The 24430-nt window shown below is 38.8% G+C and overlaps 1 protein-coding gene across 2 annotated transcripts in view; it reads left to right on the plus strand.

Annotated features, from left to right (window-relative positions):
* man1a2 (mannosidase, alpha, class 1A, member 2) overlaps window positions 1–24430 on the plus strand; it is a 66806-nt gene that overhangs the window by 6170 nt on the left and 36206 nt on the right. For both annotated transcript variants that reach the window (XM_053233983.1, XM_026912135.3), the window contains exon 3: window positions 12386–12644. In XM_053233983.1, the coding sequence (XP_053089958.1) occupies window positions 12386–12644 (259 nt within the window). The remainder of the gene's footprint in view (window positions 1–12385; window positions 12645–24430) is intronic.

The raw sequence follows: 24430 nt of genomic DNA on the forward strand, positions 1-24430 counted from the left end.
TCTACAGGTTTCTTTTTTTTTTTTTTTTGAATACAGATTAAAAATGAACATGTTCAGTCTGTCCAGAACTGTTTATTATTTTAATAATCATAGATTTATCACAAATACTTAAATCTATTGATAATTTATGTGTAAAGATCTGTGCGATTCCAGAATCAAATAATTGCTTTATCAATGATGACTGGGGCATTTTCTCTTTGCATACTCATAGAATCTGGATTTCTTAATTTGATTAAAGTGTATTTTTTTCACCTAAGACCTTGTAATACAGAGACGAGAAGTGCTGCAACAGATATTTAGCTTACCAGTTCTCGAATACTTTAACACACGTAGAATATAGGGGAGGGGTACACAGCCCAGCTGATTGTTCATCCGTAAACTGTTCATTCGTAAACTGAACATAAAACTCTTCTCTAAATCAGATTATTGAATAAATAGTAGGTTTTTAAATGTAGTTGAACAAGTGATCAGTAGAAAGTTTATGGCAGTGAGCTTATGTTACTGTGTGTGTCAGATGCTTTGTGTATCTTGATGTCATTAGACAGTCTTATGAAGATCTCACTAATTGAGTTAGCTCACACCTGCCACAGCTAATCCTCAGAATGAAGAAAATAAGACTTGATGTAAATAGGTTTAAGATGAAGGTGTATCCTCAAGCTAATTTGAGCAAAGCTTAAATCCACTGAGCATACATAGACTAGCATACGTCGTGGGCTGGCAGCATCGCTATAATGTTCCTCACATCTTTTGACAGAAACCTTTTCCTCCCTTAAACTGTCCCTGCAAGTTAGACAGAATGTCTAGTCTAGTAGGTCCCCTGAGATGCTACACTACTATGATGCAAAGGGAAGGAAATGTTCAAAAAGTGCAGCCTCTGTACTGCTGAACTGTGCATCTACTGGCTGTAGCAGAAGTGTACAGTAAGCATATTTTGAAACTGAAGTTTCATTGCTTTATTGTTTGGTCTGGTGTTTTTTTTTTTTTCTTTTTTTTTTTTTCTGGTGTGACCCAAAAATAAATTAAAATAAGAGACAGTGGTAGTGGAAGGGATTCAGTGAATGTGAGTTCACGGCGTAACTGGGTGTCTGGGACACTCAGACTGGAGACAAATATAGGTGACACCTATCATAGTCATTAGCTGGGGAGGTCTGAGGATACACAATTAAGCAATATAGCACCAGCTAGAGTGCGTTTAATCTGAATATCAGCACGGCTGTGTTTCGGTGTAGGCACGAGCCCGCAGGCTGAGTCCTGCAGATAATCACAGCCGTACAGTTATTCAGTATAACAGCATGATTGTGAGGGCGATCTTGCGATATTGCTATTATACAACAGTTCTGTGAGCAAGTAATTGAGTAGCTAACCTTTCGGGCACAGTATATTTTTGCTTGCCAGATCCCGAAGAAGCCACTCGCTTTATAGCATGTCGGCCAGCTCACTAGCTAGCTTACATTAATTTGTACATTCCTGTTAAAGGTGCTTCCAGTGAAATTGGTATCCATTCTTCCTTTTCACATTCATCTGACAAGCTTTCATATTTTAAGTCAAAAGTTATATTCCTGAAAATTTTAGTCTGCCATGTCCCCTGATGATGTTTCTAACTCTGTGTAGTAACAGTTTCGAAACTACGAAGTGGAATTTTACGTGCTGAACACAGACGAGTGGCGTGATACACACAGTGAAACGTCTCGGTGCAGTTATACTAAATATAAACACTCTTGGAACGCCACTTGACCAAACAAATTAGTGGACCGGAAGTAACTGTTGTATAAGAATGTATACGTTATGAGAGTTCAGAGCCAGATGGAGTGTTTTGCTTGGTGGGATTTGTCAGACTGCTGAGCCATTGTGCACTAATGGAGACACTACTAACAGAAGAAACAGGCATAAACACATTTTGATAACAGGGGATATATATCTAAAACCAGAGAATACAGCTTAGCTGAATGGATATATAGAGACCTCTCCGGTGTAGCCCTTGAGTTAGTAGTGCAACTTTTTTTTTTTTTTATTTAAGAACACCATGGGTGGATATTTAGGTTTTTTGCATTGTGATTAGAAGTGCAAGAATGTCTGATTTAAGGCTTTTTGGTTATATTTTTAAAGTGTTGTCGGTGTAAAGATTCTTTTATTAAATTAGAATTTTGGAGATTTTACGCAGTGCAGATTGCTTCTGATAAATGTTCAGTTTGTGTCCAGGGCCTGCCTACAACGATGATTTATTGTAGTCATGCGCCAGTGTACTAGGACGCTTCAGCCATCGTGAAAGTTGTTGTGGTCTGAAACTATAATGGTCCTCGTTGGCACTTCGTTAGCAAAATTATATAACTGTGATATTTAACGTGTATTATGAAAATGTCTAAGTATTTTGATAGGATATTTTGAAAATTCGTCAGTGAACCAGATGAGAAATGATGTCAAATTCAACACCAATCCAGCGTTGATACAGTTCCTCAGCATAGGACTGGTGCATCCCTCATCCCGTCATGTTCCGCACTCATCGCTGATTCATGATTCGGTTATTATGACTGATGATACATGTGTGTTGTGCCTATAGGTTTTTCTTGATTATCTCTTTATAATAAAGATAGTGTGATTTGTACTCACTACTTTAGTTCAGCACATCTAAACAGAGTGGCGTGGTGATGTGAGCATTAGTAATTTGATAAGAGGGAGGAGCGTGTAATTAAGTTTTATTGTGCCACTCTGCTCCAGGCTGCTCCACTTTACTGTTACTACCACATTAAAGTTATGAAATGTGATTTTAGCTAGTTAACAAATAACCATTAACAGGGGGATGAGCAAGGTGGCAGATTATTCCTACATAAAAATAAAAAATAAAATAGACAAGCAGGACCAAAAGATTAACAAAGAATAGGAATGGTCTTAGTGATAAAATTCAGTTTAGCTAAACAGAATATGATCTGCTTCAGTTTTATCACACATGACAGTGTAAAACCTCTGAGAAACTGAATGAGTTTTACCTTAGGAGAATTCAACACTTTACCTGTAGTACTTGCGTACTTGCACATGCTTGCAGAGCTTTTAACTGCTGTAACCTCACAGGATTTGCTCTGTTTTTCTGAACTTTATTTTGAGAAGTGTATGTTTTGTTAAACAAGAGGAGGAAGCTGGTAGGTGATGTATTGGTAAATAACAAAGTTAATTATTAATATTGTGACAAGAAAGCCAAGTTTTAACCTGTATGGTAACCTGAATGACCTAGCTGGGTAGCCAGATATCATTGTGCACTGACATTAGTAACTGAGTGATAAACTACTGTCAATTATTTTGCCTTCCCCTCCATAATATACTCTTACATTCAGCCAAATCATTGTGCCTCCAGGGACATGGTGCAACAACAACAACAACAACAACAACAAAAAAGACAAAATAGCTCCAGCGTGAAAGTACTACATAATTAAAGAATGAAACATAATAGTGCCTGCTGTTATAGGAAAATAATCAACAGCGGAGTGGTGTTTGGTGGTTTCCACCTCTAAGTTGATTATTTTCCCAATTACAGCATGTCCCAAAGTGTTTCATTCCTCATATCACAGCAGTGTGCCAACAATTACATTTTTTAAATTTGTTAAAGATTGACATGTCGTACATTTTAATAATTTATAGTTACATTTAATGTTGTGGAAAATCAGTAAAAGTTCACTTAAGTTATAGCCGCAATAAACCGGTGTTCCCTCACCAGCCTCACTTTTTTCTCTCTTGAAAATATTAAGACAAATGCAGTTACGGAGAGAAGATGCTGGAGACTCCTTCCATAAATGATAAATAAAGTCTTCATACAGGAAGCTTCATCGTATCAACAATTAGACATAATTCTGTTTTACATAACACATTATTTCACTCACCTTCTGTCCAGTCTGATTTGAGAATTCAACAGTGTTGTGGTGGGAGCAATGAAATGTGTAAAGCCCTGTGAATTCTGTGTTACAGAAGTTCAGAGAATTTAATGGAACTTGCACACAAAACTGGATTTTACAAGCTGTTTTGCCAAGTTTAATGATTTTACAAAGTGAAAAGTAAAATGTAAAGTAAAGTAAATCGGGAGTAGTGATGTGTAACTGTGTAACAGGTGCACTGCGGATGTTTTTCCAGTACAACAGCATGTGTAGACATGTCTAAGCCTCAGCCTTTCATAGAGAAAAAGCCAGCCAAGAAACTTATCCCTTTCTGCCAAAACTGAAGCCATACCATATCATAATGACTGCTTAGAATCAGTGGGTCTTTCAGTTTTTCCTGTAAAACATGCAAACAAAGCTGCAAAGACACATGCAATCTACACATCCAACAAAGTCTGGAAATGAAAGACTGTTGTGAATACTCCTCAATTATGACTAGAAATAGTGCAATGAGGACTTCAGGTTTGAGGTGCGAGTTTGTTGGTTGCTTTACCGGAGTACAAGAATAACAGGATTTCCAGGGACATGTGGCATCGTTTAAAGTTGCGGGGAAAGAAGATATTCGTTGTTGTTTATTCGAAGTTGTAGTGTGCGTATTATTGTGATTGGTGGAAAGAATCCCAAGTTTCATGTGTTTTATGTTTGCTTAAAGTGTTCAATAAGTATAGCTTGAGAATTTTTTTTGTTGTTAAAATGAAGCCGAAATTCTTATAAATATGGTCACACATTCTTATACCTGTGACTTGAAATTATGTTTTTGTTTATGCAGAACAATTGCTGACAAATATTTTTTGACAGATGTAATTTTCCTGGAGCTTTGCAAGTACTTAACTTTGTCCCAGGATTTATTAGCCTTGATCCACATCATCAGCCTCACTAATGTGCAAGCTGTTGTCTGTGGTAACACATAATACTGAATAACAACTGTTACAACCTGTCTTGTGGAATGCATTGAACTCACTCCTGCCCAAAGACTTGTATCAGACCAAGACACAGAGCAGGTATTAAAACTTTATCGATCTCTTAATGATGTACATTAAGTTGTATTCTCCCGTCAAGTTTTAACTGCTTTTAACTGTAGATGTTAACAGACATTTAACAGAAAATACAACATGCTAGTTCCATGCTAGTACCTCTCTAGCTCCAACACAGGAGAGAACAGGTAATAAAAAAGAAATGGCGCTTGTCTTATATCTTTTCCGTCCAATATACCACGAATCCAGAGCACAAACAATACTGCAGGAGACCACAGCTACTACATCATGGCTGTTCAGTTAGTTTAGCATGGGAGCCAGATTACAAAAACAATACCAGGTGAGGGGGCCAAAGATGTTTGATTGATTGTGAAAATGAAAGACGACCTTAGAGTAGTCCTTAGTGTAGGTCTATGCTTAATTATCTTTGTGAGTGTAAAGAGTTAAAATAATAAACACAACACAGAACTGTGCATATCGGCAGCCGTATGAATGCAAAGTACCCTATCAAGAGACATAAAACCATTTCCATATTTAAATAGCAGTGTGCATCCTTGCATACATTTGACTAATTTACATGGTAGACAATATCCGCATACACATAATGCTTTTAAAGTGACACAAATGGCAATTTGTGATTTAACAGCGGCAGTGAAGTCGGGTTCATAACTCATTAGCCAGCTATGTTACATTATTGATAGTTGTTTAATTGTTATTTAAGAAAAATGAAACAAATTCTATGCAAATTTTCTGCTTCTGGCCAAGATAATAACCTTTCAACTCCGAAGCCGCCACGTACTCGTCACTCTGCATGCGTGCGAAAGTTTCTTGTGGTTGAGCTTGCTTACCGCACCACCTGCTAGGAAAAGCAGATGGTCCAGTCTTTGTCAGTGAAATTCCCAAACCACGTTACCCTCATGAAGCAGGAATATACAAAGGATTGAGGCAGTGACGTACCATGTTACACACATTCAACTTTACCAAGAGCTCTTCCTGACTAAGAAATTATAATCTCTGACTATCAAAGCTATCCTTGGGTTTGCAGAAACAAATAACTTCTAGACCTTTGGCAGGATGGAGGTCCTAGTACTTTGTGGAAATTTAACAAAGGGGACTGCAGGCAGACCAGAGTGTTTGACCCTGGGCAGGCACTGATCCCAGTTTTCTGTTTACTAAAGCTCCTGACACCTTTCTTACACCGAAGACATATAAACAGATAAAGACTGGAAGATGAACCTTGCTCTGTTAGTGTGTACTATGATTCCTGAAAATGCATTTAATTAAATAAATGTATAGAAATCATTTAATTAAGTGTGTAAAAACTTAGACAGATTGTATACTCACTTGAACTTTCATATCACACTAAACTATTGATATGATACAGTGTTAAGCTTTTTAAAACGTTAAAAGAAAAAAAAAGAGAAAAGCTTCAATGCTTCCCTTGACAAGTGTATAGCTGTAGTTGTTTGGCGTGACTGGGCTAAATGCACAGCACACAATGGGGAATTACACAGAACTACAAGCTAACTAGATGGAATAGTTGTGGAAATCTGAGAATACTGCATGGGCCATTTGTAGTTATAAATAGTTGTAAATAATAGGCACAGAGATGAGTCTCTTGTGTAGCTACTATTCATTATGCACAGATGAAGATGGAAACAGGCAGGAGTGGACTGAAAGGAGGGATGACGTGGAACATCAGTAGAAAGCTCTTAAGTGTGGTGCTGTTTACTTAAAAGGCTTCTTTATCATTGGATACCACAAGGCATTTTTCCCTGAGTGCCCTCTGGTTCAGAGTGATTTAGTCAGGAACAAACAGCTGCACAGCGCACCGTCTAAACGAGATAGCAACCACCTCTGGGGAATATGTGAGAGAGAAGAGAAAAAGTAGGAGGAGAAAAAGCCTTTATATGGTCCATATAATGGAAATTTAAGAGGATGACCTGGATTATTGCCCTGTTTTCTTTCCAGAGTTAGTCAGACAGATTTTATCACAAAGAAGGTAATTTGACTTGTAATATACGGTTTAAATCCTATAATTCACGCATTGAATAGCTTTGAACAAGGGATGCACCAATACCTTTTTTCAGACTAAGTGTGAGTAAGAGTGTTTTTTGGTGCTCGTCCATACTGATACCGAAATTACCGCTTAGCTTTGTTTGTGTTGCCCCAGTTTACATGGTGGCCATGAAAAGCACACACTTGCTTGTTCATGCACACAGGCTACTAGGTTTGTACGGCCTAAGAGCTGTTATTTTCACTCGTGTTATTTGTGGATGCACTGTAAGGCCAAAAGTTTGTGGACATCTGACCATCACACCCATATGGGGTTCTTCCCCAAACTGTGCCACAAATTTGGATGCACACAGTTGTATAGAATGTCTTTATATGTGGTAGATTTCCAATTTCCCTTCCCTGCAACTAAGGGGTCCAAACATGTTCCAGCATGACAGTGTACCCCTCTGAACAAAGAGAGCTCCATGCAGAGATGATTTGCTGATGTTGGAGTGGAAGAACTCGAGTGGCCTGCAGAGAGCCCTGACCTCAACCCCACTGAACACCTTTAGGACGAGCTGGACGCTGACTGCACCCCAGGCCTCCTCACCCCACATCAGTGCCTGACATCACTAATGCTCTTGTGGCTGAATGAGTGAATCTAATGGGAGGACTTTTCAGAGGAGTGGAGATTATCTCAACAGCAAAGGGGAACTAAATGTGCAATGGGATGTTCAAAAAGCACATATGGGTGTGATGGTCAGAGGTCCGCATTCTTTTGTCCATATAGAGTAGTTTTTTTCTCGCCTAGCCAGTATTTGCTGCAGCGCTGGCTGCTGTTGTGTGCTGCCAGCGAAAATTCCTCCTGCTAAATTTTATGTTTTGGTGTGGAATTGCATTTTGACTCCTGAACAATGTATAGAACATGGAAGTCCATGCATCTTGGTGCTCACAGCAGAGTACAGTTTGTAGCTTGCTTTGGTTTGTCATCATTAATCGTGAAGTTCATTATTGTGACTGTACATTAGGCTTGCGTCACACAGTATACCTTGCTATTGTATGTTTGTATCGGAGCATTTTTATGCTTGCGAGCATGAGTAAATGAGCACAGTATCTGACTGATACCAGTATCAGTGCATCCCTACTTTGAACAAACATTGTATCAATGAAGATTTAATGTTATTGTGACCTTGAGTTCCAAGTTATTGTGACTTGACCACCAATATGTTGTCAATAGCATATTCCTGCTTCTCTTTAACAAGTCCTGTAATTTTTGAGGCAAGGTCCTGAACTGCGGAACTATTATTTAAATTTAGTTCAGTTACGCAGACATTTTCTTATCACTGAGCAGAAAGAATCATATTACAAATGAGTAAATAATTTCTGAGCATTATTGTAAAGCTTATTTCTGTTGTCATTGAGCAACTGCCTAATTTGTCTTAGTAAATGGGAAGACATTTCCTTTCTGTGTGTGGATAATATTTTAGATAATAATTTACAAACCTTCACAGTCAAATAAATTTTTATGCAGGGCTGCTTGGCAGCATAAATTTTCCAGTTTATGTACGAGACTAAACTATCCATCACCCTATCCCATGTCTGATATTTGCCTTTCAAACATGAAGTGAGATGAGCACATAATTTCCATAGCACACTCGATATGGAGAAAGCAAACAAGACAAGCAGTGAGTGATGGAATTTTTTAAGGGATCCTGTTAATGACGTGCACAGGGAGCAGTTAGTCACTGTGAAGTGGCTATGAAATGAGCAGAGGTCGCACACCAGCCCATCTGAATCACGCAGCAGTAGATTTGAAGCTGTGCTGGAGCAATCAATTACTGTAAGGCTGGGGTGTCAAACTCCAATTCTGAAGGGCTGTAATTGAAGGCTATACATTTTTTTTTTAAACATATTTTACATATTCTAACACTAATAATCTATAGGCTCTGAAATTAGAATGGGATGTTCCTATAAGAAAAACAAGAACTAACAGAAACTATTAAAGTGTATGGCCTATTAGGTAATTACTGATTATAATAAATGTGTTTTATGAATACAATCCTTTGTTTAATTACATTTTATTGGATACCAGCGGCTGTGATCAGGCAATTGGGATGATGCATTTTTTTTCTGTTTCCGTGTGAAAGCTACTCACCAGATAGCTATACTATAAGCACAGAGATATGGAGGTGCTGGAGTTTACTACAAAAGAAACATAGATCAGGATTTATAATATAAGGTGTAATTTTCTCCTATTATTAACATGTTATTTTAATCATTTTCAGTGGAACTATCATACAGGTATTTTATGGTAACGTTATTAATATGGAAAGATTGTTTGATGGTAGATTCTGCCTTATAAACTTTTTATTTAATCATATGTCATCTCCACTCCTACTGCTGTCTGACATCCACCAGAAATGCACAAGCGTGTCACACTTACCAGTTTAATTCTACAGAGCCAGAAAACTGAAACTGAAAAGCCACTGAAACTAATTTCTGTTTACGCCACAGCCAGCACAACATACAATGTGCTTCTGCATCACTTTTAGATGCGAGTGTGATTTACACAAGTGCAGCACACAGGCATTGACTTTAACTTGCAAGCCAGCTGCAGCAGAAACCGGTGTGTATGTAAACACGACGGTTTACAGTAACTGCCCTTTGGATGGCCATGCTACAGATCTTCTGTGAATTCTGCAGTGTGAAAATGTTGAGCAGTAGTGTATTACAGGCCATTTCGGTATTGATGTTTTCCAAGTTCACATGGGCCAAATGAAATGATGCTGCTGGCTGGATCTGGCCTGCGGGCCTTGTCGACATGTGTGCTCCAAGGCCCATTCAAATGGAGTTAATATTTGTTTGAAAGATGTGCATTTTTTTTTCTTTTGGGCTGTCTGCCCTATTCTGCATGTATAAGCTCACATACACCCGCGATTGTTTAGTATCGCTTTGACTGCCAGGTGTGAGAGAGTATGTCCCTCCCACATGGAGAGCATGCTGTTCCGTTGTGCCACTCATGAATCTTTCTTTTCCTTTTTGTTTGCCTTCTTTGTTTGCCTCTACCGTTTTCAACGACAGCAAAACAGTTCCTGTAAACAGTATTCCTGTAAATCCACTGACCATGAAAACCCAGAACGTGACACCACCTGTGTGTGTTTCCCGATACAATTTTTTTTGGGAAAGAATTTAAATTCATGTCACAGACTATTGAAATACATTTTAATTGCAAGTGTTCTAAGTGATTTGTTTTTAAAAGCTGTACTACTGTAAGCTCCATCTGCAACACAAAAGAGTTTAGAGTAGAACAACACAATGAATTATTTACACACAATCACTAGGTCTCATGGCAGCTTTATTCACTCCGTTTCAATTAGAATGATCCTTCATGTTGCATGTCAATTTCATATTCATATTGTAGTTAGTGATGATTTAAATGCTTGAATATCGATGCATTTTATCCAGCTGATATATTGTTGCATCCTGTGTTTCCCCACATATTTCAGAGTATCTAAATGCTCTGTTTGAAGCCTGTCCCCTTTTAGAGCATCAGTGGTTATCTCACACCCCTTGTTCAATAATAGTCTCGAAAACCATGACTCTCCCTGACAGTAAAAATAGATTTCTCCTGCTCACTCTCTTCCCATGGTGAAAGGCTGAAAACGAGACTTGATTTAAGCGTAATGATGAGGTTGAGTAATGGAACTGGCTGAGACGGTCTGTGTCTCGTGAAGCAAACAGGAAAAATATTCTCTGAATTTAAAAAATGCTTCTGCACACTGAGCACAGTCTCCTAGGACGCACATGCTTCTGATCTTATTTGACAGCAGATAAAACGACATCTAATGTAAATCATGCAGTCTCTTGGTCATATATCATACAATATTCAAACATGTTTTAGGGGTTTGTTCTTTTATTTAAGTAAAGCTTAAAGGAGGATGTAATTCTGTGTGACATATATTTCCTAAATAAGCCGAAAGTGTCATGTGTAGTGTGATGGATTTGCAGTAAACTAAAGACAGCTGCACTTTTATTTGTTCAGGTCTCACCGTGCATCTGTTAAGCGAATTGGTTCAGAAAGCTGTCGATGGGTTCCTAATTGTGTGTTTGACATGACACTTGCTTGAAGTGACTGTAATGCTGGAGTGGGCTTGCAGAACAAAGAAGAAAACTGGCAGAAATATACAAGACAAAAATGAAGGCAATCGGGGAGCTTAGTAGTGCCAGCTAAGACACATTTTTAGTTGAATTTATTACCATGTTGTGTTAGAGTGCACATTAGGCTCAGACACTCCAGTGTAATGCTGGTAGTTATTGGTGTTTACCGTCATCAGTGGAGACCTTTTAGCCTTATCAAATCGTTTACTGGAACCATTAGAGTCTGAAAACATCTACTGCAACCTTAGCACATAACTGACTGCTGTTTATGGTCAACCACTTAACCTCAGCACCGCTGTTCTCACTTTAGGACACGCATTAGCAACATGTGTAAGGAAAGTGTTATTAGCGGCTTGACACTTTAAAAACTACTGCACTAAACATTCGTTCTAAAAGCGAGTATTAAATGGTCTTCCTGCAAGCTGAGGAGTTACTGATATCTTACAAATTGCATATTTGTTCATTTGAAACTCAAAAATTGTACTTACACTAGAGGGCATAGCAATTAAAAACTGCATATTTTAAGCTGGATAATAGGAATCAATTATGATCAGAATATTTGGCAGTCTGTTGTAATTTTCTTTTCTTGCTTCTGTGTTTTGTTACCCAAGTGTGTTTTGCTCGGCAATGATTTAGGTTTACAATATAAACCAGTACAGATGTGGAAAACTGCAATTTTGACTAAGTTACCTCGATTATAAATTGAACTGTGGAATCAACTGATGCTTTGATTTCTTGTGGGTGGGACAATTCTGTGGAAGAAAAACATCAGTCCAAGACTTCCATGGCCTAAATCTAAAAGGCACAGTTCACTGATAATATACTGGCCATGGCTCACTATTGACAGTGTGTCCATTCTCAGTCTTTCACCTGCCTTGTGCTGACTGTTAGCTTGAGGCAATACATGAAATAAGTGACATTTATCTCCGTTTATCTCTTTCTGTGCCATTGTATGCACCAGATGTCTTCTCCTTAGACATATTTAGTCCTCCTTTCTTGCATTTGTTTGTCTGTTACTCCTTATTTGAATTACATTAGTGCTGCCCCTACTTTCTTCACAGTGAGACACTGTATCTATATGTATTTATGGGATTTGTCTGATATCTGTTGGTCTAAGTTCAATTCAGGCTAGAGGTAATAACATTGCATACTTCATCTATGTTTTGGAAATGCCTTAATAAGATGAAGAAGATTTAACCCCGGTAAACAACGGCATTTGTTTTTTATGAACATCTTGTTACAGCATCATTTTGTGATCTCTCATTTTAAGTTAGTGAATGTGTAACTGATGCCATCCTTTACTAATCTCTGTGCCCTGCTGTGCTCGTGCCCTTGTAGGGAAGAGGAGGAGAGCCTCCGCAGTAAAATCCGGGCAGATCACGAACGCGCACTGCAGGAGGCCAAGGAGAAACTTCGCAAGTCCAAAGATGAGCTGCGGGCAGAGATCCAGACAGAAAAGACTAAGGTGGTAAAGGACCTGAAAAAGAAGGATGGGCCAAAGCCTCTGCCCCCAGTGCCCATGCCCAAACTGGTGGGCATCAATGATGGAGACCCTGGAGACCCTGATGTTAAAGAGAAACGGGACAAGATCAGAGAGGTGAGAGTAGAGTGTGTGTAGTGATATGTGCTGGAGCAGGAGCAAGTACTGAGAGCAGTACCTCCCATATTGTACATCTATAATATGGGAAGAATTAGTTCAATAAATAAGATGCAAATAGTGTCCTCTTAAATAAGGACATTTGCATGTTAAGATTGACAATTTATGGCAGAGGCAAGGCGATTGAAAACGTGGTCAGCATTCTAATGTTAGCTGCTCGTTACGCTCCGAAAGTCCGAAGCTGTGGAAACATAATCACAAGTGCCAAACTGTTGTGGTAATATTGACATATTGACGTAATATTGACTTAATCTCACTTGCATGCACACTTTGCACACACATACAACTTTTTCTGAGGTAGTCAGGAAGTTATTCTGTTGGCTTGTAAACCCTGGAAAAGTGGACAGCAGGCTTTTAAAACTGTCCTTATTATGGACTGGATATCTGCAGAGTCATAAAGAGACTGGAGTTATAGAGAGACAGGGTGAGAGGCTACTGAAAAGCCATCTGTCTGAGCAGCAGAACACCGCTCATATGACACATACAGGTGTAGGAGGAGGGAATGTTGATCAGTTTATAATTATCCCCCCTTCAGTTTTGTGTAGGTCACAGAAGGGACATCTGCCATTCACCATGGGATGTTGACCACTCAGGGTCTCACATGTGTGGATGCATAAACACACACACACACACACACACACACACACACGCACACGCACATGCACATGCACAAATAAAAAGAAGTGTCCTGTAGGGCATGGTCCATCTTGCCCTGTTTCAGTGGAAGCCTCACAGCAGGGCCATCTGCTGCTCACAAGGGGACCTTAACTCTCTTCATTGTTTGTGTGTCATGGACATCAACATGTTGTGATATCAAAGGAGTGAAAAGCAGATGCAAGTGGAAAACACGTACAGATGCATAAAATGCACAGTGATTAAATGTCTGCATACAAAGAAAATGGTTAGAGCTTGGATTCAACTGCATTGACCCAGTATGAATGCTGTTATGTTTCAGTACCAGACTCTAACTCACAGACACAGTGTATACTTTTCATGTTGTAAATACCAGATGTTTAAATCACATGTACAGTGCCATGAAAACGTGTTTTCCCCTGTCTGAGCTCCTGAACACTGAATGACATTACATCTTAAACCAAAACCTAATAATGCGTAAAAGGGACCCTGAGTGAACAAAACACACAACAATGTGATAGACGTTTTATGTATTTATAAGAAAAGATATTCAACATTCAATCCCCCTCTGTGAAAAAGTGATTGCCCCCTTCCTTTCAATAGCTGGCTACACCCCCCTTAGCAGCAATAACTGCAACCTAACCCTTTCTGTAGTTGTTAATTACAATGCCATGGAGGAATTTTGGCCCACTCCTCCTCACAGAACTGCTTCAGCTCAGTGACATTTGTATGCCTTCGAACATGAACTGCACGTTTCAGGTCCTGCCACGGCATTTCAATAGGCTTTAGCTCAGTACTTTGATGAGGCCATTCCAAAAGTTCAAATTCCTTATTTTTTTAACCATGGTGAGGTAGACTTGCTTGTGTGCCTTGATCATTGTCTGGACCTTTGGACCTTTTCACACTCGAAGATTGAAGATTGTGTAACTGATACCTTGCACACCAAAGAAATGAAAGAAGTGCCAAACTTTTGTATCAGTTTTTCTGTCGGACTCTATCTATATACTACTACAATCCACTATAAAATCAGACTAAAAATAATGTGGAAAGTGTGCACAAATTCAGGAATTCAGACACTTTTCACTGCACTGTATGCACAGTTAATACAAGAAAAAAGACTTAAACATAGAAAATGTTCTTGCATCCTTCCTACATGTGGCCTGTTTATTAACCGCAAATTAATTTAAAATCATGTTCAAGTGAATGAGCACATCAACCCCACCTAGATAAAGCTTCCAGATAGCATTTGGACACAAGCAGTAGAAATGGCATGTTAAGTAATTAGACCTGATAATTTTCTGTTAAAATGGCAAAGTGGCAACAGTGGCACAAAAGGAAAAAACAGGAAATGAAATTGAGCTTCTGCTGGCTGAGATACAAGCCAGAGCAAACATATTATGTGGTATAATAAGTACTGCTGATTGCGATTCATATGCCACACAAGAATGTGGATGAAAAAGTTTAATCTCTCTTGAAAAAACGTGTTTCATATGTTTATGGGCTTGTCTAACAAAGTAAGTACACCCGCCGCACTTTACTACTCCCAGATATCTGCCTAATTAGTGATCAGAAAGATATGTAGGTGGGAGCTAATTTACAGTCTAAGAAGTGTGGAAACCCATGGGGGTACTATCCCTACTGAAGTACACTGCAGTTATATATGATGATTTCCTCCCTCCTCCCAAAAACATGGATGGATTACCCTTAGGTGTGAATGTATGGGCATAGTGCCCTGTGATGGACCGCCTTGGTCCAGCGTTGCTGGGATAGGCTCCGGCCTCACATGCTAGAACTTACATTCCTGTGTTGGTAGCTGTTGAGCAATAGGAGAGCTAACAATTTGGGTGGAAACTGGCTTATGACTAACCTGAATAAAAGTTGGGCAAACTAGTAAGGTAGAAAAAGTATGAAGGAATGTTTTACTTTGTAAAAAAAAAAAACTAAAACTAATTATCTTAAAAATTTTTTTGAAACTTGTCACACTACTGCACAAAAGCAGCAAATGAAAAATTGATAAATATTCTCAGTTTACGTTTTCTAGATTGTTCTTTACCTTGTGTCTTTTAATCTTAAAGATGCTCAACTATTTCAGGTGAAAGGATTTTGCCTGTGAGCTATGCTTTAATTAGCGCTGTGCTAACCTTGAATAGCGTGACCGAGAACAAGATGCACGCACAATGCCCCTCTCCCCAGGCTATTGCCTCAGCAGCACACCTCATTTGATTTCATGTTTGAACAGATTAAGCATGAGATTTGGCTTCATTTCACCTGTGTGGATTAGCTTGTAGCAGGCGCTAGGAGCAGAGAAGCAGAAGAGAGAGAACATAAGTAGAGGTTTCGTCACATCTGCCAGGGTTTTGTGTTCTCTGTGCACTGTGTTCTGTGCTTCTGTCCATTCTCCTCTCTGCTTCTGACCCTGTTCTATCTCTCTGTCCATTTTGTCCCTTCCTGTCATGCACAAACTTTATGTAAGCTGAGAAGGAAGACATCTCCTGTGTGATGTGAAGAATTGGACTTCAGCTTTTTTCTCACACACACTCCAGTGTCTGCTCTAACTGTGATCATACAGTCATCACCAGAGTGAAGCTCTACAGTTATACTAACCACTAAGCCACTGGCGGCTTTCTGATGCAATTCTGGTTTCTCTGTACCATGACCAGCTGCATTTGTTTTTTTTTTTTATTTTTTTTTTTATCAATTTTAAGAGGGACAGAAAACAAAGGCTGGTGAGGGAATGGCTGTTTATAGCTACTATATTGTAAGTGATACCTAGAACTAACTATGTCTCACGGACATTCCTCAACATAATGTAACTATAAATGGTTAACAAGCATGTTGTGTTCATTACTTAATTAAAAGTAGTAGGTGGCAAATCACTGTGAAATATATGAAGAATACAACACTTTGGGATTGCTGTTATAGGAAAATAACCATAATAAATCATGACTTTGTTACTTAATATGTTGCACCACAAAATGCATTTACAGCGTAAGCGCATTTATGAACTGAATATTTACACCTTTCTGTTAAGTTGACTGGAAGTTTTAAACATGGAGGAAAAAGCTCCCTTCAGACTTTATCAGATCTGCTCATGTCCTTGCATAGTTGTTGTAAGGAGATAATTTGCCAAGAGCTAGGTTTTAAAATTATTTTTTTTTTTATTTATTGCTTTCTTAATATGCAAAAAACCCATAACGTTCTTCCTTAGATATACTGTATACAGCCATAATTATGTTCGCTTCCATTTTTGCAACCCTGACATAATTAGAATAATCATTCTCACAGACTTTACTGACTATAGCACACATAATTTCCTGTTTACAAATTTAAAAGCAGCTCACAGGCTTGATCCAGGCAGTCTGGTATAATCTTATATGTCTCTATTTTACATTACAGAAGGTTTACTATGTTAAATATTACTTTCATGCTATTCCACAATTACATAAAACTTTAATTTTATGTGTTTATCTGATGAAGCCCTGCATGATCCTGCACTAAATCATCCATAAGTTTGTCCTTACATTTTGCTGTGTGCTGTGCTGCCATGGCTAAACATGATATGCCTTGTGGGCAGGAGTCATTGCCGGAAAGCAGTGGAACCAGGGCTTAGAGACACACTCAAGAAACAGCAGATCCAGCATAAAAGTTAATGGTGATGTGCTTTTTATGTTTAAGTCTGAGAAATTGTGTGGCCTATTCCTTCTGAAAGCAGTGAGAATAAAAATCTGAAATAAAAACCTTCTGAAAGCAGTGATTTTTTTTTTTTGTTTGTTTAGGACTTGCAGACCTCTGTGCTTTGTGTTCACTATGTTCTCAGTGGTGACTAAACTAAATGGAGCAGGATAAGCTGAGACTCTACAGTGTTGCTCTGGGCTTGTGTGATGTTGATTGGCTGCGTGTAGTGTGTACTTGACTCATTCAGCATGGAGCTGGCTTGCTGCTGGTGGTCCTGTGTCTGAGGACTGGCACTAGTTGGCAGGGGGAGCAGAATACCTTTTGGATACTGTGTCTTGGATGATACCTGTGCCAGATTAATAACTGAGCATATGCCTAAAAGACAGCTGAAAGAGGGGGCAGAACCACCTACACAACTGCCACGGTCACAGAACTATGAGGAAAATGGAGAGGGAGAGGAAAGAGGATGAGTTTTACAGGATTTTTAAAAAGCTAGTGTGTATTTTGAATTACAGACGTCTCAGGAACAAGATCTGATTTTAATTAAACTGGTTTATTTTGTTGGTGGTATCAGGGATAGACACACAAAACCATTTCAGGCTCAATGGAAAAACAAGAACATGTCTGTTGTAGTTGATTCTTTCTCCATTCAGGACTCCTGTCAAACTTGATTGAGCTTCTTTTCTGCAGTGCAGTGCCTCAGCCTATTGTTATTCTATGTTTTTTTTCTTCTTCTTCTGGCTAGGGTGTCTATGGGAGCCCATAGAACCGTCTGGTAAAAAGTTGTGAAATTTGGCACACTGATTGGGGAGGGTCTAAGGAACATTCTGACCAAATTTGGGCCAAGTGTTGCCAGCGCTCTAGTGCCACCATTGGGTCAAATTTGGGCCTAATTTGGAAGTACATTTATGGTCATAACTTTTGAACTGTATGTCCAAAATTTAAAAGCCAAATCACCAAATTTGGTGCACATCATCTTCAGAGTAAGCCTCACAAAAGTTATCAAAATAATTTTGAATAGTTTGCCCGTAACGGGCCAATGAATCTGATGGCGAAGCCGCCAAACAGGATGTGAGGCTGTATCTCAGCAACTACTTTGCGTGCTGACACAAAGCTTGGTAGGCATCTTCAGGACCATGACCTGAGGCTATGCAACAAATTTCGTGCCAGCACCACCTACTGGTCAAAAGTAACAATAACATGCTAAAAATGCTTATATCTAACTGCCATATCTTCCAAAATTTGGCTCACATCATATTGACACCTGACCAGACAATGCTGCAACAATGCCACCCTCCTGCCCATTTGTTCATCTAGACCTTTCCTCCTACAGTCAGAGAATTCCACCACTCTCCGTGGTCAAAACATACACGTCATGAGCGAAACTACAAATCACTCTTGAATCTCTTTGCCTAAAGTTATGGGTCTGATTTCCTGTGATTGCTTAGGCAACAATTGTAGTGTGTCTGTGAATGTGTGGCTCACCGAGCCTGGGTGCTTGGCCCCTGAAAATGCTGCTTGCAGCTTTAATTTTTATTGTTCTCCTGATCCCAGATGAATGAACACACATGTGAACACATTATTCTTAGCTGTTAGACTTGGGTGGTCCAGGTCCAGGTTTTTGCAGCTATCAGTCTGGTATCAGGTATCAGGTATCCGGTGGTACAGGATCACTGAAGTTCCACAAGCTATGTGAGAGCAGCAACAGCTGACTTCTAATTGCAGCCAAGTTTATGGGCAGTGCACTTACGATAAGTCTGTGAAGAGATTGATGAATGTGTTCATCTTGATACAGGGCATAAGGAAGCTTCATTGTGTTTGCATATGAGTTTGTTACAACTAAAGCTAAAGTCAATGCTTGTCTGCAGACCCTGTTTATAAATTGTATACTGCACCGTGTTAACACATTACGGAGCACTGACTTTAAAACAATCCTCACTTCCTCCTACACGCCTTTGTCCTGGGTTTTCTGAAGGAGGTAGTTGGCACCAACTAACCACCAACGTTGATCTCTTTCCAAGTTGCAGGATTTTCTTTGTCTAATGGCACTATACTTTAACTACACTTTGTGTCTTTTGTGTACCTTATCACCTTTGTCTTTCATTTTTCTTTTTCTAATCCTTTCACCCCAGCCTGCTAAATTGGCAGTTTAAAGATAATACTTGACACTACATCTTGCCTCTATGGCTCTCCCCCTTCTTGTCTTCTGTTTCCCTTCTCTATTCAGTCTCTCTCTCTCTTTCTCCTTTGCTCTTGCTCTCCCTCGCATCTCTCTCACCCACACGTACCCCCTGTAAGCTGAAAAGGAATACAGACGGACTGTATCTTTTTTCCCCACCTTCTCAAATGGGTGTTCTTACAGTTTATGAGGTGTCTGGCCTCTGATTCTGCTGGCACGCACTGATCCAACAGCGCACTACTCAATGCCTTTTTCATTCATGTTTTGATTTTTTTTTCCTTTTTCACTCCTTCATTTCTGATCTTCCTTCTCTGAATTCTGATCTTCTCTGTTGAGCTGGCTGAGTCTTTAGGATGTGCTTCAGACAGAGTGATTTGCTCTAAAAGGATCTCCCTGTCAGGCTTGTCTCTCAGCACAGCGTAGAAAAACCATCAGCACACCAAACAATGTCTTTATTTAATGCACTTAAGAACCGTGAAGTCTTCCTGGCATCCTCATGATAACAAGTAGACATGTAAAGGTGTCTCAATATATCTATTGTGGAGTTTTCTAAGACTTATACTGTGTAGTAAGGTACAGAATGGACATTAGTGCCCCATCTGTGAAGGAGGAATTTAATAAGCTCCCTCTAAGGCTGACCTTCATAAAGCTGAGTCAGTCTGCTCACACTATCCACAGCTGAAGGACTGGATAAAACACTGTGATGGATGTGTATATGGGCAGATTTGTGGGAGCTTCTGCAGCAAGCTGCAGGAGTAACTCAGATCTTTGGCTTCAGGATGCTTGTCATGTCCTTTAAGATTTAAACATGCCCACAAGGCAAAATCTCACAACCATAGTGTCCTTGTCCCTCAGTGGTCGATGAGCTGCACGGTCAGATCTGAACTACACTCCTGGGCAAAATAAAATGGGCCAAGCACAAAAATGCAAAATATTAAGCTTTTAATGATCTTAACAACAAATCATTGGTCAGGAAATTAGCAAGATTTAAACAAATAGATAAAGGAACTTAGTATGGAATAGCTTTTCCCTTTGATTTCTTTAAATGTTTAAGTCTTGTGGCTCTTGATGGGCTGCATCAGGTGTGGCAGATAACCAAATAATGACTAATCTTTAAAAAAAAAAAAAAAAACATCCCATAAGATATTTTTGGAAAATTTTGTACACACAGACATGTTAGTTTGAATTCTACATCAAGCATTTTAATCATGATCGTGGTTTTACTTTTGCGTACAAGAAAACTATATAAGTGAATTTCCCTGTGTCTAGCTTTTCCCCAAACAGTTCACTGCAGCAAAAGTAAACCAGCAAATGGAGCTCTCAGGAGTGCATCTGTTTAATTTTTGCTAATTTTCTGACCAATGATTTGTTGTTAAGACCATTAAAAGCTTAATATTTGCCATTTTGAGCTTGGCCCATTTTTTGCCCAGGAGGTGTATAACAGTGGTGTTGAGATTCACTTGTTTTGCCTGTTCCTTGATCAGCAGTGATCTGTGTTTGTGGCAGTGCTAATGCTCCTTAAAAATAATGTACAGGCACTAACCTAATATATTCACTTGCTAGAAAATTCTCTTCTTTATGTAAGTGAGGCTACATTATAGCTTTAGTAGACATAAATAATTTTAGATGTATCCTGTGCAGGTGTTTTTTTTTTTTTTTTTTTTTTTTTTTTTTAATATATATATATATATATAAAGTCTATCTGGATGAGAGTGTTTGTGCATATAAATACATTTATAGGCAATGGTTATTTTCATAATCAGACTGCTTTGGTTAGTCAGACTGTTTTAATGTTATGTGTTTCATCTTGCTCAGATCACTCTAAAGAATTTATATAAATTACTGTGCTGTAGAACATGTCTTATATAATACCTGGTTAAAAATGTACACATTTATGGGATTTTATTTTGTTTATTATTGTCAAGGGGTCTTCTGAAAAAAAAAAATTCCATGGAATTCCTCTGCAGAAATCAGATCGATTTTTACGGTTATAGATCCCAAGGTCTCACGTTGTTTCTGGTGAATTTTATGTCGATAACCTTCAGCTTAACCAGCTTGTGCCATGTTTTTTCCTTAGACCGAAAACCATTAGCAGGAACATCTATCACTCGTTCAGACAAAAAGGCAGGCAGACATGGCTATTCTTTCTTTCCTGTTGTTTCCTGTCACACCAGGTATTGACTTTATCAAGAACTGATATGGACACCAGTGGTAATGTACAGGGACACACATGATACATCAGTCATTGGTCTTACTGTCTGGCTTTGCTGCATCCAGCATGAGGTGTTTTTCAGTTTGTGGATAGTGGAGAAAACCAGCACCTGCAGTTTCAAAGACACTGGAAGTCTAGCCTCATATTTTGCTGGTACAGTTAATCCTCTTAATTTCAGAGACAGGCTGGATTTGAGAGGCAGTACATTTAATGACTTGTTTAAGGAAGAGTTAAAGGATGAGCTTGGTCTTGTTGGCTTAAGCCAGTGGTTCCCGAAGTGTGAGGCGGGCCCCCTTTGGGAAGTGCAAGAGTACTGAAGGGGAGGCGCAGGGAGATGAAATGGAAGCGTAAAGGGCGTGAGCTATATCATATCACAAATTGTTTTTTTTTTTTTTTTAAACAATTAAAAAATTGTTAAGGGGGGGGGTAGTCTATTAACATTGGAGGGTTTGACTGAAAGTGTGAGAACCACTGGCTTAAGCCATTGGAGAGCAGGTTAAAGGATACTGGGTTTGTAGTAGGGAGGCTTCGATAGTGTTTTTAATTTTCCAGACTGAGTACATATTTTTTTTATTCTTGTCGACACTGATACCCAAATGAGTAACCTACTTAGTTTTAATCAATCAGAGATATGACAGAACCTTTTATATTTAGCTCTGTTTGTTTCCCTGCTTTACGTAGTGGCCATGAAAAGTGTGCATGTCCATGCACTTAGGCTTTCTGACATTAGCTTATTCTTTCTAACATTAGCTAGCATTAACTAGCTTAATCTTTCTAACATTAGCTTATACATTAAAGGTACATTAATTACCCTGGATCAAGTAGGTTTGAGACTAGTAGCCTAAGTGCATGAACATGCACATGTTCACGCTTTTAGAGAGCTGTATATAAAGAACATTTTTGTTTTCATTGGGTCAGAATCCATCCTTGTCAAGGACTAATAGTTCCCAATTGTCAAGAACAACATACTAGTTAGGAGCTGTTATTTTCACTTATCTAGCATTGTCTCTAGGCATTTTATTTCTCGCCTAACCAGTGTTGGTCACTGTGCTGCTAGCAAGGAACTCCTTGAGATGAATTTTATGTTAAAGATGTTTTATCAGGTTACTTGCTGTAGTTCCTCCACTTGATATTTTCACAGAGCACTTTTTGCAGTATTCTTTGCTTTGCTTTGATCATTAATTGGAGAATATGTCCAGATTGCTGTAATTTCATGTAGTCTGTTATCATTAGCACGACGACGTCCACTAGGATTTCGCCACATAGTGTCACCTGCTGTCAGATGTTGGCATTGGAGCATTTTATTTTTTTTTATTTTTTATTTTTATTTATTTATTTTTTTTTTAAAAACCAGTAACAGCACAGTGCCGGACCCATACTCAATACTAGTATTCCGTGCATCGATGCTCCATATCAGTATCGATATATCCTTAGTTTCTAGCACAACTTATCTTTTTTTTTCTTTTTCAGAAACATATAATAAGTTGCTGCAGTAATGCTTCTATCAAAGACACACATCTACGTCAAACACAGCTTTGACTAACTTACCTCTTGACCTGGCATTTCTTAAAAGATGTAGCACTGTCAACCCAAATGTACTTGCAAATAATTGCAGATCTCTATTCTTTTCCTGAGTTTATTGTGAAATAGGTGGGTAATTATTAATATTTTTTTCTAGAAGGTTGATTATTTAGGACTGATCCAATTCTGTTTAAATGGGTAATTATAAAGAAGCTGGAATACATGTGTTGACAATACTGGTCAATAGACACGGTTCATCGTGTACAGTCTTTGACTTTATAAGAAAAGGGCTTAAATTGAAAAGTTTAATTTCCACTTGTGTATGATTTATAAAGTATTAATGGTATAATGTAAAACAGTGCTGATGCTCATTGTGCATTTAGGTTTTCTGACCAAGTGAAGGGAAAGAAGTGCTGATTTTGCTGGAAAGTTGTACAAGGTTTAAAAAGCTACTGTGGTCCTTGTAAGCATGACCTCACTGAAGATCTGTGGTGAAAACCAAGTTGTCAGTATGAGGCTACTATGAGATGCAGAGGGCACCGGTTTAGCTTAGGCAGGAAGAAATGATATCATTTGAATTTCTAAAAACTGAAAATCTTGCTGATGTTGCATTTCTGTTTCCAGAAGTCCATTAAGTCTCAGTTATACCATAACTAAGATGAAACTCTATAGGGATAGCCTAGATATTGGCCTGAAATTGGATAAGGAAGTTGTGGCTTGAATCTCTGCAAGCTGGATAGTGTGTAAACGTCGACAAGTGAGACTTTCCTGCATCTCAAGTTTCCACAAGTAATTTACTCTTAAAGTGAAATGCCTCAGACCACAAGTAACTTCCCATTACTGTTCATACTCAACAGTGTGTTTAACACAGGAACTGAAGTAATTAGCTCATCTCACAACACCAGTGCTTGATCCCATTTAGTGATGACTTCCTTGTTCTGTGTGCTGTGGTCAGAAAATCTGCAGAAAAACATGTCACAGCTTGATAATTGAATTACCTTTTGCTTACACAGATTGCATCATGGTACTGCAGGAGGTTATAGGCTCTGAAAAGTAGAGGAAATTTTGATTGTATGCTCAGGATGGAGGACCATAATAAGACAAAACATACAGGCAGATGTAATCCATGCTCATGCATATTGGAGAGCAGCCCTTATCAATCATGAAAAAGTGAGTGTTCATACAGTGCAAGACAAAAACAGCTAATATATGTTGACAGGGAAGAAAGAAAATGCTTGTTTTGTTATGGTGTATTTATGGCTTGGGGTCTAGTCGGTTGCTTTGTGTATTTCTGGGTGTGCATTGTGTGTAAAGATACAGTGTTGCATCAGTATTTGATGTCAGTGACGTGGATGTCGGGTAGAAACAGAATCAAATGCGTTATTTTAATAGAACGCATGGAGAGGGAAGCCATGACAATCCATACCAGCACTGATGCAAAACACAGCTCCACTTCATCATTGCCTACCACAAGCACACCTACACACAAAGTGTAGCAAAAATTGC

This window comes from Pangasianodon hypophthalmus, chromosome 5, assembly GCF_027358585.1.
Source record: "Pangasianodon hypophthalmus isolate fPanHyp1 chromosome 5, fPanHyp1.pri, whole genome shotgun sequence".
NCBI classification, from domain to species: Eukaryota; Metazoa; Chordata; class Actinopteri; order Siluriformes; family Pangasiidae; genus Pangasianodon; species Pangasianodon hypophthalmus.